At 41.0% G+C, this 15,738-nt stretch overlaps 1 protein-coding gene across 5 annotated transcripts in view; it reads right to left on the bottom strand.

Annotated features, from left to right (window-relative positions):
• PDE8B (phosphodiesterase 8B) overlaps positions 1-15,738 on the bottom strand; it is a 79,321-nt gene that overhangs the window by 6,801 nt on the left and 56,782 nt on the right. For 3 of the 5 annotated variants that reach the window (XM_030003653.2, XM_030003654.2, XM_030003656.2), the window contains exons 11-19: positions 11,761-11,803; positions 8,787-8,864; positions 7,804-7,898; positions 6,404-6,568; positions 5,552-5,597; positions 4,976-5,111; positions 3,111-3,309; positions 1,907-2,124; positions 761-896 (exon numbers count right to left, since the gene is read on the bottom strand). In XM_030003653.2, coding sequence (XP_029859513.1) covers positions 761-896; positions 1,907-2,124; positions 3,111-3,309; positions 4,976-5,111; positions 5,552-5,597; positions 6,404-6,568; positions 7,804-7,898; positions 8,787-8,864; positions 11,761-11,803 — 1,116 coding nt within the window. The remainder of the gene's footprint in view (positions 1-760; positions 897-1,906; positions 2,125-3,110; positions 3,310-4,975; positions 5,112-5,551; positions 5,598-6,403; positions 6,569-7,803; positions 7,899-8,786; positions 8,865-11,760; positions 11,804-15,738) is intronic. The other 2 variants (XM_030003655.2, XM_030003657.2) reach the window with 1 other exon arrangement.

Raw genomic sequence — 15,738 nt, 5'->3', positions numbered from 1 at the left:
CACTAACCTTCAGTTTGGTCTGATTTTTTTCTTTCTATGTTTCTAATAAAGCACTGTTTTCACTGAGCTGTGGTAAGATGATCTTTGCTTAGGTGAGTAACACTGCTCTGGAGAACCCTGTCAGGCACTGAGCGCTCAGCCTCGAGAGGCGACAAGAGAAGGCAAAGAGGGGCCTGGGCTGGGAAACTCGGAGGCATCTTATGGAATATACCCTGGCTGGTGATGAAGGATTGGGGTGTATAACTGGTAGGAATAAAGGCCTGGACATCTCTTGGTATAATCAGGAATGGGGATGGGCTGGAGACGTCTCAGGAAGCAATGGAGTTATTCCTCATGGCTTGAAGTCTCCAGATTACATAGACACAAAACTGCCAGGGCAGGTTCCTCACTTACAACCCCAAGCTTAGGCAAATCCCACTGTTTGGAGGCAGGACCGTAGGCACAACTGCTGACCTGGCTTCATGCACAGAATTTGCATATACAAAAGCACCCACCCACATGTTTTCTGAACACAAGATGGCTTTGAAGGCAAGGCTTGTAAAATGAAGTGTTTAAATGAGCTAAGAGCAGGGCCAGACATAGAAAACAAGAAAATAAAAGTATTGTTTCACACTTTGAGGTGTCAGGTCACAAATCCAATTGTGTCTTTTGGGCATTACCACAGTGCAAATTAATACAATATGAATGAAAATGATACTTAAAGTTGTCATGGAAGAACTTCACTGAAATGCCTAAAGGCGTAAGTCCTGCAAGCACTTACATGTGAGCTGGTCTCCTCAGATGCCATTGGCTTGTTAATGCTGTTCACAAATTTGTTCACATGCTCAAAGTGCTTCGTCATCTCCGTTGCCAAAACCATATCGATAATGGCCTGGCGCAATGTCCGGTAGTGATTTCTAGGAAAGAAAATAGTTCCTGCTCAGCAGCCTGCTGGACAGAGCTCCACACTTTCCTCCTCCCTGCCCAGACAGTGCTGCAAAACACTGCTTGGTGGCTCACCCACATGAGCTGGCACATTCAGAGTTATGATCAGTCTAGGGTTGGAGGAATGGACTAGATCATGCCTCTCAAGGTTCCTCCAGCTCTGAATTCCTGTATTGCCTTTTTAATGTTATTTTTACCTAATGAAAACCAATCCCCTGAAGTCAGTATAAATTTACAATTCAATTTCATAATGCTGTAACACTAAGACAACTTCTCCAAGAATGGCACCAACACATTTCCATCTCACTGTATGTTAGCTTGGAACACAAATCTCAAGTTTTTCAAAAACCAACAGTGTTATGGGGGCTAAACAAATTCATTACCTGTTTGGGGTCAGGCCCTTTCCCTTTCAGATCCCTTTCTCTCCCACCCTGTCCCTGCAAAAGCTAGGCTGATGCAATGGGAACTCCCAGGCTATGTGCATGCCCAGCAGCAGTGTGCCTCCAACTCTCCCAGAGCTTTAGCTTCCTTCACCACCACCCCTTTCTCTACCATGCGAATGCAGCAGTGCCAGCAAGCATGGGCCCACGTGCAGACATAGCATGCAGCATCTGGCTGCTTGGGTGGAAACGCGTGGCCCAAAAACATTGTTTCCAGGCTCCTGCAATGAAAAGGCAGTGGGTCAAGCTGCAGCCTTGAGGCTGCCAGCTGGACCATGCCAATATAATCCATAAAAGTTTATCAAGCATCTCTATAAGCTTCCAAAAAAATACAAATTGGAGGATGGGGGGAGGGCGGGGGGGGGAAATTAAAGCCTTTTTAAAGAATCATGTCTACATGGGATTCTGGAGGAGGTTAAATATTAATGTGTCTATTTAAATTATATTTTCTGGTTTAGAAGGTAAGCTCTCAGTCTGCCCCGAACTAAAATCACCAAACAAGCAATCCACACATCCACACTGCCCTTCTTCAGCAGACCCACCTATCAATATTCTTGAAAATGTTGCATTTGCTGTCTTTAGTTGTAAGCTGAAATGCCAGTGCTGTGTGATGACTCTCTAATACAGCCGTATCATTGTAAAGGACAGCTAATTCACTGCCTGCATTGCACAGGAAAGAGTTGGTCCGTCCAGGGTGGTCAACGTCATGAATGGTAGCAGCTATTAATGCAGCCACCTCATCTAAATGGTCAAGACTTCCCTACAAGAAGAGAGAAAAATTATGATGTTGCACAAAAATTACAGTAAATAATTTCTGACCATTTCCAGGTACTCACAAATACGGAAGTGTAAGCTTGAGTGCAGTGATCCTACCTCCTTGGAATCATTTTCCACTCACTGAGCCCACAGGTTACCTACTCCAAAACTCCCCCTCCCACCCTTACCCAAACCCTCCCTCCTTAATGAAGCTTTTTACTATGCTGTCACCTAAGCAATATCTTTGCATTAAATCCTCTAATGGTGGATGGATCCTCTAGTGGTGTCATTCCACTTTGTGTGCTTGCCCGAATGCCTCTGTCCTGATTTTGATCCTACACAGCTTGTGTGTTTTAGGATAGGATAGGATGGGATGGGATAGGTTAGGATAGGATAGGATAGGATAGGATAGGATAGGATAGGATAGGATAGGATAGGATATTTCAGTCGGAAGGGACCTACAACGATCACCTAATCCAACTGCCTGACCAATTCCAGGCTGACCAGAAATTAAGGCATAAGGGCATTGTCCAAACGCCTCTTAAGCACTGACAGGCCTGGGGCATCGACCACCTCTCCAGGAAGCCTGTTCCAGTGTTTGATCACCCTCTCAGTAAAGAAATGCTTCCCAACATCCAGTCTGAACCTCCCCTGGTGCACCTTTGAACCATTCCCACACGTCCTATCAGGGGATCCCAGGGAGAAGAGATCAGCACCTCCCTCTCCAAAGATTTTGCAAAGCTTTATTAAGAGCTGTTACTAAGTAAAAAGCCAGTTACCAAGAGATAGAAAAGAGCCAGGTTTTCCCCCCCTATTATTGCTACTTAAAAATGTAAATTCCTTACTCATGTAAAAAGAAACTTTGTGGGCCTGCAGGCATCACAGGAAAACTTAAAGGGCAAAGAGACTTTATGAAGCCAGGACCATTACTCAAGTAATGGTAAACACACCAAAATCCTAGCCCAAAGTATTCCTAGGTGATGGTTATACCTTAACTCTCTCCTTCCCAAGAAAGAAGGCGGTAGCATGCAGGACATCCGCTGCGTGCGTGGAGTTGTGGTATGAGTTGGAGGAGTGGTAATTGGCTTCAATGACCTGCAGCCACGCTCGCAGTGTTGCTTCCGAACAGTTTAAAAACTCAGAAACCCCAAACCGGGCAAAAACTTTTAAGCCCAAATGCACTAATGGCCTGAAAAACAATAAAAGAAAAAAGCACTGTTGTAAAATAGGAACTTCTGATGTTCTAAAGAGCGATAGTTTTGACAAAGAAACCAATAAGACCTTAAGAATAAAAGGTGGGGGGAAATCTTAAACATTTTTGTATTGCACATCTATAACCTCTCAAAAGCCTGTCCAAGGTTACAAATTGTTACATCTACCATCCTTTCAGACATTATTTTGATATGTTTTGTAGAAATGGTGCAGTTCCACTAGAGTTTCACCAATTCTTGTGTCTTCAGAAAAAATTCTTAAAAGCTCAGGTCTTTTGTGGTTTTGTATCTGTCAGTCAATAAAAAATACATTTTTTTCCCAACGACAAAAAGCAGACTTTGAACATGACACGGGCACATCCCAAAGGCTAAAAAGCCCTAAGACAAAAAAGGTCAAATGTTTACTGTTTCAAATAAACCGGTAACTTCAGGGGGTCCAGATTTCTGCTTCCTGACTATTTGAAGTTGGCAACAGGCAAAGTGTATTGATGCTTCTCAGAGCAGCTCTTTGTATCAGGTTATTTCATGTGAACTCTTCTAGCTTTAGGAAGGCTGGATCAGTTTCTAGAGCTGAGGCAGGAGCCTGCCATCGGTAACTGCCCCACCTCCCCTGCCTTAAATTTCAACTCAGGCAGCGCATAACTCTGTGTGTGTGTGTCTGTGTGTCTCCTGGCTGGAGAGGGAATTTGAAGCCTGGTGAATGTAATGCTGGAGAGTACAGCAATGCGCCTGTGTGTGAAACAGTAAATAGAGTAAAATCTCTAATCTTGTTGGTTCTTAAATCCAAATCCACTCTGGCTTGTCATTTACTCTGTGTTGCCTGTGACAGAGTCCAACCTATCAGTCAGATTTTTCACTCCTGCAAGATGATCTACAGGGCTCCTGAGCTGAGAAAGATATAACCAAAAGCCAACACCTGCAAATTAAAATCAGGCAAATACGAATTCCCAAAATGGCCATTTTCTTCAAACAGAGTACAAGAAACCTGGTAATCTCTCCAATTCTTTGCATCTTGGAATGAAAATCACTTTTCTCTGTGGATGTCATGTTTATTTTTGTGGTCTGCCTGACCTCAAAACTACTGGCATCTTCTTTCATTATTAGCTTTAAAATCTCAGGCTTTTGATCCTATCACTGGTTTATCCTCCAGCCCAGTTTTTTTATCCCTATAATCAAAAGCCACAGTTGCCTCAGAGCTTCCTAAATCATAGGGTGGTTAGGTGAGGAAGGGGAGAGGCTTGCTTTTACCAGCATGACCATTTGCACATGAGCAGGAAAATGAGGCATCTGTGGGACATCCAGCATGTAACACCACTAGGCTATGCCAAACAGTGTCACCTGGACAGACTGGATGGGAGTCAAGCGAGGTAAAAGTTGAACAGAAGACAATCCTGGAGGGCTGCAGATGCTGTCAGGGACGACAACAGTCTGTACAGGGCTCTCCATGGTCTGTGCACACATCTTGACCATGGTGTGTACCTGGCTTGTTAAATGGGACAAGTGGTATCAAACACACACACACAAGAAGAAAGACAGCTCTCACAGATTTGCTGTGTCTTGCTTCAGTCTGTCCAGAGCAAACTGTTTTCTGTTACAGTTCCTCAGAAACCTTTCTGCGGGCATCCAGGGAAAGGAGTCCAGTACCTTTTATTTGTAACAGCTTCCAACTCAAAAATATTGAAGTCCCAGCTTTCCTCATTATCTAGCAGCTGTGCAATACAGGGTGGAACATCATTGATGGTGTTTGGCACTGAAAGGTGACTATGGCTTAGGTTCATATCTGTTGAAATGGAATTTGGGAGTTACAACATTCCTGGATTATTTCCCCCACACACATGCAGAACTCCATTTAGAAAACAACTCTTTTTCAAGAAAAACAACTCTTTTCTTTACATGAAAAAGTCTGTAAAAGCCTATAATGTATATGGTTTATATTATTACAGATGATTTGGACATAAACCAAAAAGACCAGTGAACATTTCTTTGAGTGACAATTTAGTATTTTCCTAGTCTGTTTTTCTACATTTTGAAATGCATTATTTTAATTATTAGAACCTGCTTCAACTCCAAAATGGAGGCAGTCTACCACTTGTTCTGCAGTCACTTAGACAACCATTTCCAAAGACATACATCCCACTGCAAATTAGCTTGGAGCTCTGTGTCATTAGCATCTACAAAAGAAGTCACACATGCAAAGGGAAGTTTAAAATGGTGGCTTACTCTTAGAAAACACATACTCGTTTCCTGACAGTCTTCTCAAGCCATCCTGAAAAAGCAAGTTTATCCTAAGTTTTAGGCAGAGTAACCATGCATCATTAATTGCAAAAACACTACATGCACTTTCTCATTAGATACTATTCCTGACTACTAAAAGCTCTGCTCCTATTGTAGCATTATAAGCACCATCCTTGTTTTAAGGTCTTTCAAAACAGACATGAAAGGATCCAAGGAATCCAACGACTAGTATGAGATCTCCAGAAAGGATGTTATTAACTATAAAGTGTATTCCCCTTCTTGACCCTTTCATTGGCAGCTGCAGGATTTCATCATTCAAATTAACCACTATCTTTTATTTTTCTTTCTTTTTTTAATATTATTTTGACAAGGATTAGGTCAGTGTGTGTTAAAAAATGAGGTAATCCATGATGAAATCTAGGTGGTCAGTCTCTGGTAGACAGTGTTACTGCTGTTACAGGACCAAAGTCAGAACCTGATTAAAGTAACTTCGCTCTTACACTGGACCATCTGTAGAACAATCCCTCTAATTCCATCTAAGATTCTAGGGTTTCTGTAAAGTATCTCCTTGAGACAAATCAGATTGGATGATATAGTTTCTAGTGGCAACCATGTTCACTTATATACGAGGATTAATGCACCCAATGTACTGAGATGTGGCCATCTCTTACTATATCTTGGTGCCTGCTGTTGGTAGAGAGGCCAAAATACTTAAGTGAAATGGTCATGAATTATGAGTCCCCTTCCCATTGCTTGTGAAATTTTAGCACAGCAGAGCCCTGAACTGTGATGTAGGACATTGGTAACAGTAGTTTCATCTTTACTAATTTTACTCACAGTCATAAGACCTCCAACAAGATCATTTGTGTGAGGATCTTCATCTTTGGTACCTAGCTGAGGGGAGTAAAGTTCTGTTGTCCGCAGGATTTCCAGAACTCTGTCCAAGGCTTCTGCTACTGTGATGGGGCTGTTTTCCTGGGCAGCATTAATGATGTTAATAACCTGAAAGCAGATTAAGGAGACAGGTGAGGAAGAGTGAATGGCACTTTTGTCTTTTCTTATTACAAAATCTTTATTCTTGGCTTGATTATGCTACTTCCCATTTAGCAAATGCCATGTAATTCCCCCCAACCCTTGAAATGCAACTCTGAAAATGTAAATTTGTGCTCAGATTCCCTGGTATCCATCTGCTATTTTTAACTGGCAAACTCCTGGGAAGTGAAAGCAGAAGGGTCTGAAATATCTGAAATAGTTGCAGGTGGTTAGACCAAAAACTAGCCATGTCGCAGTCCTTCAGCATAGCCAGGCTGCTCAGAAGCAATCATTCAGTCCCTAGAGGGAAAAAACCAAATGAACAAACTCCTGGATGTGACTCAGATATCCTGATATTGGATGCAAAGCCTTAGTTTTCTCAATGTGAAAATGAAAGGCAGAGAGCAGAAAACAGGTGGGCCATGGTTAAGGGAGAAGAGTATGGCTCTTCTTTGCCTCCCACCTTGTGCCTCAGCTGCAATCTGGGAATGCAGCAATACTAAGGACTGCTCCTGACACTGCCAGGACTGAGAGGGAGAAAGCCCCAGTGCTGTCTTCTCCAGCAACCAGAAGCGGGGGCACTACAGGCCTCCCTGCGGGTATGCTTGGGGAGAAGGAAAAGGGAAGGAGTCAGCTGCTCTAACAGGCATGGTGGTGCTAGGAAGTGAAGACCTTAATGATAGGAAGAGAGAAGATGGGGAGAGAGGAAAAAATGGTTTGAGGGTGGGAGATGGCAGGCACCCTAGTTTGCGAGACAAGTGATTGTGCAGCTGGTTTGCAAGAGCAGAGTGTATAACATGGATAGTGAAGAAAAGACTGCAGGCAAGTGGGGGGACAGAATACGGGGCAGGTGCTCCCTTCTCTGCATGCTATCTTACAAATATCAATAGTAAAAGCAAAGGTGAGATGGGAAGAACATGGCCTCCTACAAATGCATGGCTCAACAGAGCAGGGTTCCCTTCCTGCCACAAGCAGTGCATCTGGCAAGCACATCCTTTCCCCCTTTTTAATATTCTTCCTTATGACTAGGATTTAGGATGACACAATGAGATGCAGTAAGTGGTAAGAAAAAAAAAGTTATTTAAATTATTCTGTTAAATACAAAGCGCAGGAAACCCCTGGCTGTCATGCCACAAACTACATACTTCCCTATGAGAGCAACTCCAAACTCTGAGTTTGTGGAAAAGGCGTTACTCAGGACTCACCTTTGTGATAGGAGCTTCTATTGTCATTGAGTGGATCCTTGCCATGGAAGAGTACCGTCGGGTCTGTAAACCTGGAGCTGCCATTAGAGATAGCACTGTTTACATGCCACAGAGAGGAAATCAAATGACAGCTTTTAAAGAGTGCAGAATGCTGTCACTGGGAAACAGCATGACAGAATCCAGCCTCATCTCCTATTTCTCCTGTGTCTCCCCTCCTGCAAGTTCTTGTTTTACTGCTTCATTTCTTGCACTGTTCACTACCTCCTTTGCAGCCACCCCTCACTTCTGGTGTCAGTTTTTCTGTCCATCCTTCACTTCAGCTATACTGAAGTGGAGCTGTACTTAAGCTATATTATACTTCATGCCCAATACCTGCCACTGTCCCTTTGTTTGCAATGGATCTCTGTCAGACACGGCTCCTCCTGTGAGAATATGTGTGTGTGTGTGTCCCTTGCCTCAGTGATACAGCTGCTCTAATGGAACCTGTTCCTCGTCCCCATAAGCTGTGCTTCTCTCACTACATACTGGGGCAGAAAGAAATCTCTGCCACCACCATCCCAGCCCCAGCAAGCAGTCACAAATGGGATCAGGAGCAGAAGTACTGCTCTCAAGTAACCAGCAGCAGTAGATCCCTTCATGTCCCATACTAATGAAACCAAAATACTGGTTCAGGAGCACAAGCTGCAGCTTTCCAAGAGAGGTGGAACTAACCCTTCACCATGCACTCTTTTAGCAGGCTGCCTCCATCCCACGGCACAGCCACTCCTCCTCACTGTGAAGGCACTGCGCGCTGCTATGCATTGTACAGTGATGCTGAGGCACTGTTTTGCAAATCAGAATAAAGAAATTTTATAGCAGTTGTAAAAAACTGGAATTTAATCAGCTGTGAATCTGTCTGGTTCCTCTTTCATTCTCCATTTTTATTGCCTAAGGCAAGTCTGTTCTTTATTTACAACATCATTCTTGACAATTTACTTTCTTACCATCACTACTTTGAGATGTTATTGACTTAACATCAATTGAGTCTTTCCGTCTATTCTTGCATTTGAAGGAATGGGATTCTGTAAATACAAACCAAAAGCCTTTAAAATGCATCAAGTAAGACCTCTACAGAGTTGCCTCCATGTAAAATTCTGGACATTTAATTAAATGATCTTAACAATACCACATAAGTAGCGGAAATATTGTAATCTGTGCACATCAGAACAAGGTACTTGGTGCCTATCAATTTACAGCAACTTGTCTAAAGTCACCTGGAAAGCTGTTTTGCAAGGAAGTCAAGATGCCTTATGAAACAGAGGACTTGCTTCACCTAACTTTAGCTCCCTAAAAGCAGCAGTCTTTCAGGCTGTCTTTCTCTAAGACAGATCTAAAGATCATGCTTTAAGAGAGATGTCTCAGGCAGGCAGGTTGAACCCCTCCTGCAAGTCCCTTTTGCTCTCCACCAACCACTGAACAAGCCTGAGTTTAACTGCCTAGAAGTTTAGCCAAGTGAGAAAAAATCCCATCTTAGTCTACACTCTTCCAGTCCAAGCACAATTCAGACTCAGACAGCTTTTGCTTTTAATTGCAATAATTTTTTGTACCCCGTGTTTAAGAAGAATCCAACACACTGAGAATGATTATAAACAACCAATACAGTTGTTGTGAAAATTAACCACGCACCAAGCTGTCATTCTTGAAACTGCCATTTGCTAAAGCAAAAGAAATTGTCACATCCAGACAAATGCAAAAGCTGGATAAAAAGCCTGGAAAGAGCCTCAAAAAAAGAAGAAAAGAGATCTGGTAAAGTTTCATTTTCCTCCAAAACATTACAGTCTGCACTCTGTCTTATGTTTAAAAACAGCACCCGTGCGTCTATGCACCTCCTTGCAAGAGTCTCTATAGTACCTATTCCCAGAGTATCTGAAATTCCACTCAAAGATCAGAGACCCTAGCAAGCTTTCAAAAGGAGATAACCACCATGTGAAGAATCAGAAATATCATAAAACTGATATTCCCAACATAAGGACCAATTTGCATAATGGTGTTACAAGACAGGATATATGCAGCCTGTCCTTAGCAAAAATAAAATGTTAATATACAATTATCCAGAATTAAAAATATATCCATCTTAAAAATTACTGAAATACAGTTTCTGTCTTAATTCTTTTCTTTACCACAGCTTGTCTTTACAAGACAACTTGGGTCTTCTTATTTTGTTGTAGTCCAGACTGGAGAAATTGAAAGCATTTTCCTCTGTCGACATCTAAGAGTGGGGCATAACTAATGCATGTTAAATTATTTTATTTATTTATTTGATAGGACTCCTCTTTCAAAACCCTTTCCTGCATTAACATTTGGAGGAGTTTAACATAAGGCACTTCAATGGGATCAAACATTTACACATAAACATAGCTGTGAGTGGCAGTAGCTGACAGGACAACTCTCCTTGTGTTAAATACCAACTAGCAAGCTGGAAACTTTGCTAGTGCCACCTAGAGAGTTACAGGTGCTTAAAAGCTACTATGCCACACTACAATTTCAGCTGAAAATATTTAAATGCCTAAATAAAAAATTTTCCTTCACCTGTTGAGTGGAATGTCTCCCCATCCAGATTTGTTACAAATCACACCATTGCAAACAGCACAATACACATGGATTATTTTTCTACATTTGTCACATACTGGTATATGCCCATGGCTCTGGGAATTTATTCTTGGACCACAACCATGGACCACAGAGAAGGAACCTACATCACATACATGTGACTCTAAGGTTGTCTGCTTTCACTGCACCACCGTCATCAACATGGCTTCGTGGGATGTGGCTTCCCAGTCTTGCTGAAATCTGTCACAATAATGAGCAAACCTAAATGCCCCACATAATCTGTAAAACACATTAGTGAACTAGTAACAACGTGTTAACCAGTAAGAAGTGTTCTTCAGCTTAATTCATGTGTGTTCTCACCTTCCTGTTTGCAGGAAAGAAACAGTGAGAAAGAAAAACTGCATTTATTACAGGGTCAGAGAAGCAAGCAGTTTAACACACCGTGGATCAGTTCTGATGGCAGCAACGGTAATGAGAGCAGAAACTGTAGGGCATGTCAAGCAGTCACTTCCCATGGTCTTGGTATGTTATATACTCCTCCCATGTGAAAATCAGAAGCTGCTTGACATTGTGCAGCAACGTTGTCCAGTGTTTCATAGCAAGAAGGGCCTCAGGTACCAGAAGGTAACAGAGACAAGAACCTGTTCACTCAGAATAGGACAGCAGTGCTGCATCTGGCTCAGATCACTAGAATCACAAGTTTAAAATTGGCCTTTAGTGCGTTCTTCCTAAGGGAAAATTGTTACTCCACATATTACACAGCATTGGAAGAAGAGATTATCCCCTTATACTCCACGCTTTTAGTCAAAAACCATCTGCAGAAGTTACTGAGAGCTTGAATGTGCTATGTGCAAGTAAGCAAACCTGCCTGAGACACAGGGCAAAGGTTGTGCAGCCACGCTGCAACAACTCAGCCCTGGCAGGACATGATTAGCTGTAGCCTGGACACTACAGACAACATCTTAGCCCTGTGCTGTGGCCAAACCAACAGCCTTCTGACAGGTCCTGAACTTGAAAACACTAGGGCAGATCTGCTGGCAAAAATCAGAGCAGTTCCACATTGATTTCAAACACAAAGGGGTGCCAAGGTACACCAGCTTCAGGATCAGACATGGTGTTTTAATACAACGAAGACCAATGCATCTTAACTCTGAATGCTTGGCGGGAGCTCTGCACAGGAGATTGAATTATTAATGATGGCTACAAATCCAATTCGTGGTGCGACATCAGAGCAGCTGGCATCTATCATTGGCCATCTGCTCTGACCATGGACTCAACAGAGGGAAGAGACAACATTTCATACCAGCAAAGAATCCAGCCACAACTTCAAGCACCGTGGTATATAAAGGTAAATGAAAGTATTCTAACCTGACTGATAATTGTCTCCTGTGTACTTCTCCTCATGGTAACTCTTGTAGAGCCGAAGATGCACCAAGAGTAAGATACATATGTAAGGAAAAAGAATAGAAAAAGATTTTAAAAGGACTACATTCAACACTGTCCTTATCCAGCATTTTCTGTTCAGTTATTTAAAAAGTGTTTGGCAAAGACTGTTTTTTAGGTGTAATTAGATGTAGAGAAATAATATGAAAGTAAACAGATATGCAATGCAGAAAATTACACATACGATAGTGCTTTTAGGTACTAAGTTCCTGCTTAATGCCTGTGTCTCCCAGAGAACTGACATTCATTTTTAGATAGTGTTTTAAGTGCAAATTGCATATGAATCTGAAAGATTCCAGGAATAAAACACAAAAAGAAAAAAAAAAATCCTAAAATGTTCATTTTTGCCTTCTATATGGTAATTTAAAAACCATTTTCTTAGTACTATCTAATCTAATTGTGCATGCATCCTTTCATGGGTTGCTGATAAACCAGACTTCAAAAAACTCAGTTACAAAAAACAAGTCTCCAGCAACTGAAGGGTAGAGGTAGGTGTCATCCATCAGAACTTTATTTCCAAGTAATTTTTAATCATTCTCATGAATGAAAAAGTTAAACACAAGATCTTAATTATTTGTGCTTCTGAAACATCTTGGGTAGCTCCACCAATAGATATTTCAAACTTTCTTAGAATTTAAATATGATTTTTTCCATCATCTTAAAGTTTACAGCTATTGCTTGGTCTACAATAACACAGATTAAATGCTCCTCTGCTTTTCCATACTGCTCAGAAACAAAAGCACAGTCTGTCCAATACCCAACAGTTTAATATCTGCTAATCACTTCACCCAGTTCCTTTGTTACATGGTTACAACAAAGTATTTTGCTGTTCATAGGAAAACTGAGTAGAACTTTCAGTTCCTCAAGTCTTCCCTCTAAAATTAGTACATGATGTATTACATATAGCTAACTGAGACATTGAAAAGGAATAAAAATAATGCACTACTTTTTTTACTGTAATCACTGGAGAAGATATACATACCCTCTACTTCAGATGAATAAACTTCAGTGCTTGACAATGCACTTCCACTTATTCATTACACATCACATTTAGGAGTCCAGTACTGTCATCTAATCTATGGTGATTGGTTCCTCTGACTAAAACCATCACCTGCCTATAGCAAAGCACTAGATTGCGTGGAAGTATGAAATCCATGGTTGCAACCTGTGAGTTAAAAGGAGAGCACAGCAAGGTTGCACGTTTGTGCTCTTAGCATCTGTATCAGTTTGTGACAGTGCACACTGCAGGGTCCTCACAGGGATTATTTAGGAAAGAAAGGAAAGGAATGATACAAATTCTCTTTTCCATCATTCTTGCACACCTTCCATCTTTTTTTCTTTTTTGCTATTGAGGGGAGGAGGGAAAGACAGTGAAAGGGAAAGAGAAGAGAATGGAAAGGAAAAAACCTCCAAATTCAGGAGTGGCTTTCTGTGATGAAAAGGAAGGAAAAAAAAGGGGGGAATCCTGCACTCATGCTCCATATAAATCTTGTTCAAAAGAGTGTAAGGAACAACTCTTCCTCCAGAAAACCGGTTTTAAAAGCTTGAACACCTCTTTTGTAATCATGCAGGAACTCTCAGAGAAATCATCTCATTCAAACAGAGTAAGATCAAGGAAGCTCATCAGATATGGTACAGTGACACAAAGCATCTGAACTGCTCATTCTGGTCGCAAACTGGAGCATCTCTCAGAGCCCATGGATATAGCTCTGTCTGCTGCACAACTGGCAGAAAACATTGTCACAGTCCTCTAAATGATTTACTAAAAAAATGAAAGAACCACATTTCAGTTCTGAACACTCCTCTTAGCCCTTCTGCAGGCACGACCTGAAAGAGCCATGTGATGTAAGTTATGAGGGCAGTTACACAGTTAATCTTGGGCCAATACATTCCTAAGAGGAGAAACACCACCTCTGCTGTAAATCTATGAATGTGCAAACACTGGACTCCATCCTGCCAGGTCTCAAATTGACAAAGGTATCATTAATCATTACCTAGGTAGGCTTCAGTACACGAGAATAGTCACATGAAAGTCAACCCCCATTCATAAATCTTCACTGTAAGAATACTTAACACACTCTTAAATGTATTTTTTTTTTTTCGGTGCATAAATCTAACATGCTTAATTTTTGTGTGTGATAAATCTGGCACAGAAATCCATGAAGGTTCCTACACAGTGATCTCTAATCATACTGTGGTATCCCTTATGGAGGCAGTTGGTAATGACAAAGAACACATCTACATTTTTTAAGGTGAAACAATGCATAATAATGTAAGGAAGTTTCTAACTCTGGATACGGTGTCTGAATACTGAATTCAAGCCATTTATAATTATGTTGATACAGTGCAACATTAGATATTGGCATCAAAATTTGAATCATGACAGCTTTTACTGCTCTGTAACTGAATAAATAGTTTGTTTGATTTCCTTTTATCTTTCCATAAGGAATTATCTGTGGCTTGAAAAGAAACCTAATTTTTTTTTTTTAGGGTAGAGAAAAGTTCTACTGCTGGAAGTATTCAGGAAAGGATTTTAGGAAAACTGCAGTGTCCAAATGTTGATCAGGATTGATACCATCACATTAGTATTGCTACAAAAATAACTCTAAAAAGTCTTATGAATATAATACAGATATTCCTATATGTCACCATCACTGCCCATCTTCAATGAAAAAGCCAACCCAAAACCAAAAACACACCCCAAACCCCAAAATTCCAAGGCACTGTTTGAATTTTTCATGCAATGCCAGAGCACCTAGTGCTCTACTACAGGCAGGAGATATTTCCACCACAGAAGTGGAACAAGGTAATTACCTAGTTCTGTTGGGCACACCTTGTTTTTTCCCCAATGGACCTTAAACCTCCACAGACCGTCCTTTCTCTTAGGCTGTGGTCTTTAACCTTTGTGGTAGATTTCCGTATCTGTGGAGAACCCTTTGAAGGCCATATTCCCTGGGCTCATCAAATGTCTAAAGCTCCCCAGACTTACAGCATGTCGCACTAATGCTTTATTTACTGATAACTGCTCACGAACCAATACTAAAAAATGTGAATTGATGGTGCTTTCCAACAGTGTACAGCAGTACAGAGAATATGAATGTGGCCTTGGACACAAGTCCGTAACTAAAATTTGTTTCTTAAGCTTACTGGCTTTGACAGCCCAATGAACAGGGCAAAGAAAAACAGAAAAGGACTTTTATCCATATTCCTACAGATGCTTTTTACAGATGGCTGCAGGTTTATAATTGTTTTGTACTCATTATCTTACACTAAGTATCATACCTACGCTTCCCTGTACCAGTCTTTCAGTTGTGTGTATATTATAGAAAAAACATCAGATTGTGTATCACTTTCAAATCAACATAAAAGCAGCTATAAATGAAACAATAACGAGGTTTAAATAATGAATTAAAAAGAAATACATGTAACTTTAGCACTGCTCTGTTACAAAACTCTCTTGCACTCTAGCCCAAGCAGTTCAAAACATCCTGCTACTGTAAATGATACTTTGTTGCTAATACTAAAATCCATGTTTTAGTTCAAAGATGAGGTCAGTTTAGAACATTTTGAGCCTTGTTTTTCAGTGATAATCCTTCAAAGTTCTTCCAAAAGTTGTGCAGATTTCACCCTTGACCTGTTACTACCCGCCCCCAAAAACACTTCCGCAAGGGGGATGGTTTCAGCAGTTAAATTTTACAGAATACCAGCTATGAATTTCTTCCAATAGTAGAGGTTTTCCAATAATGTGTTAATATTCAGTATTGTTATACTGAAGAAGGGGAAACTAGAAATAGTAGTGACCTTCTAAATACCTTTTAGAATACCTTTTAAAGTGTCTTTACCCACATCATGGATAAAAGCACATTAAAATTCTAAATAAAACAAGACACATAACCCCGTCCC

Source organism: Aquila chrysaetos, chromosome Z (assembly GCF_900496995.4).
Source record: "Aquila chrysaetos chrysaetos chromosome Z, bAquChr1.4, whole genome shotgun sequence".
Taxonomy (NCBI): Eukaryota; Metazoa; Chordata; class Aves; order Accipitriformes; family Accipitridae; genus Aquila; species Aquila chrysaetos.
Note: the sequence above shows the minus strand (reverse complement) of the source record. Positions and strands in the feature narration are given on the sequence as shown.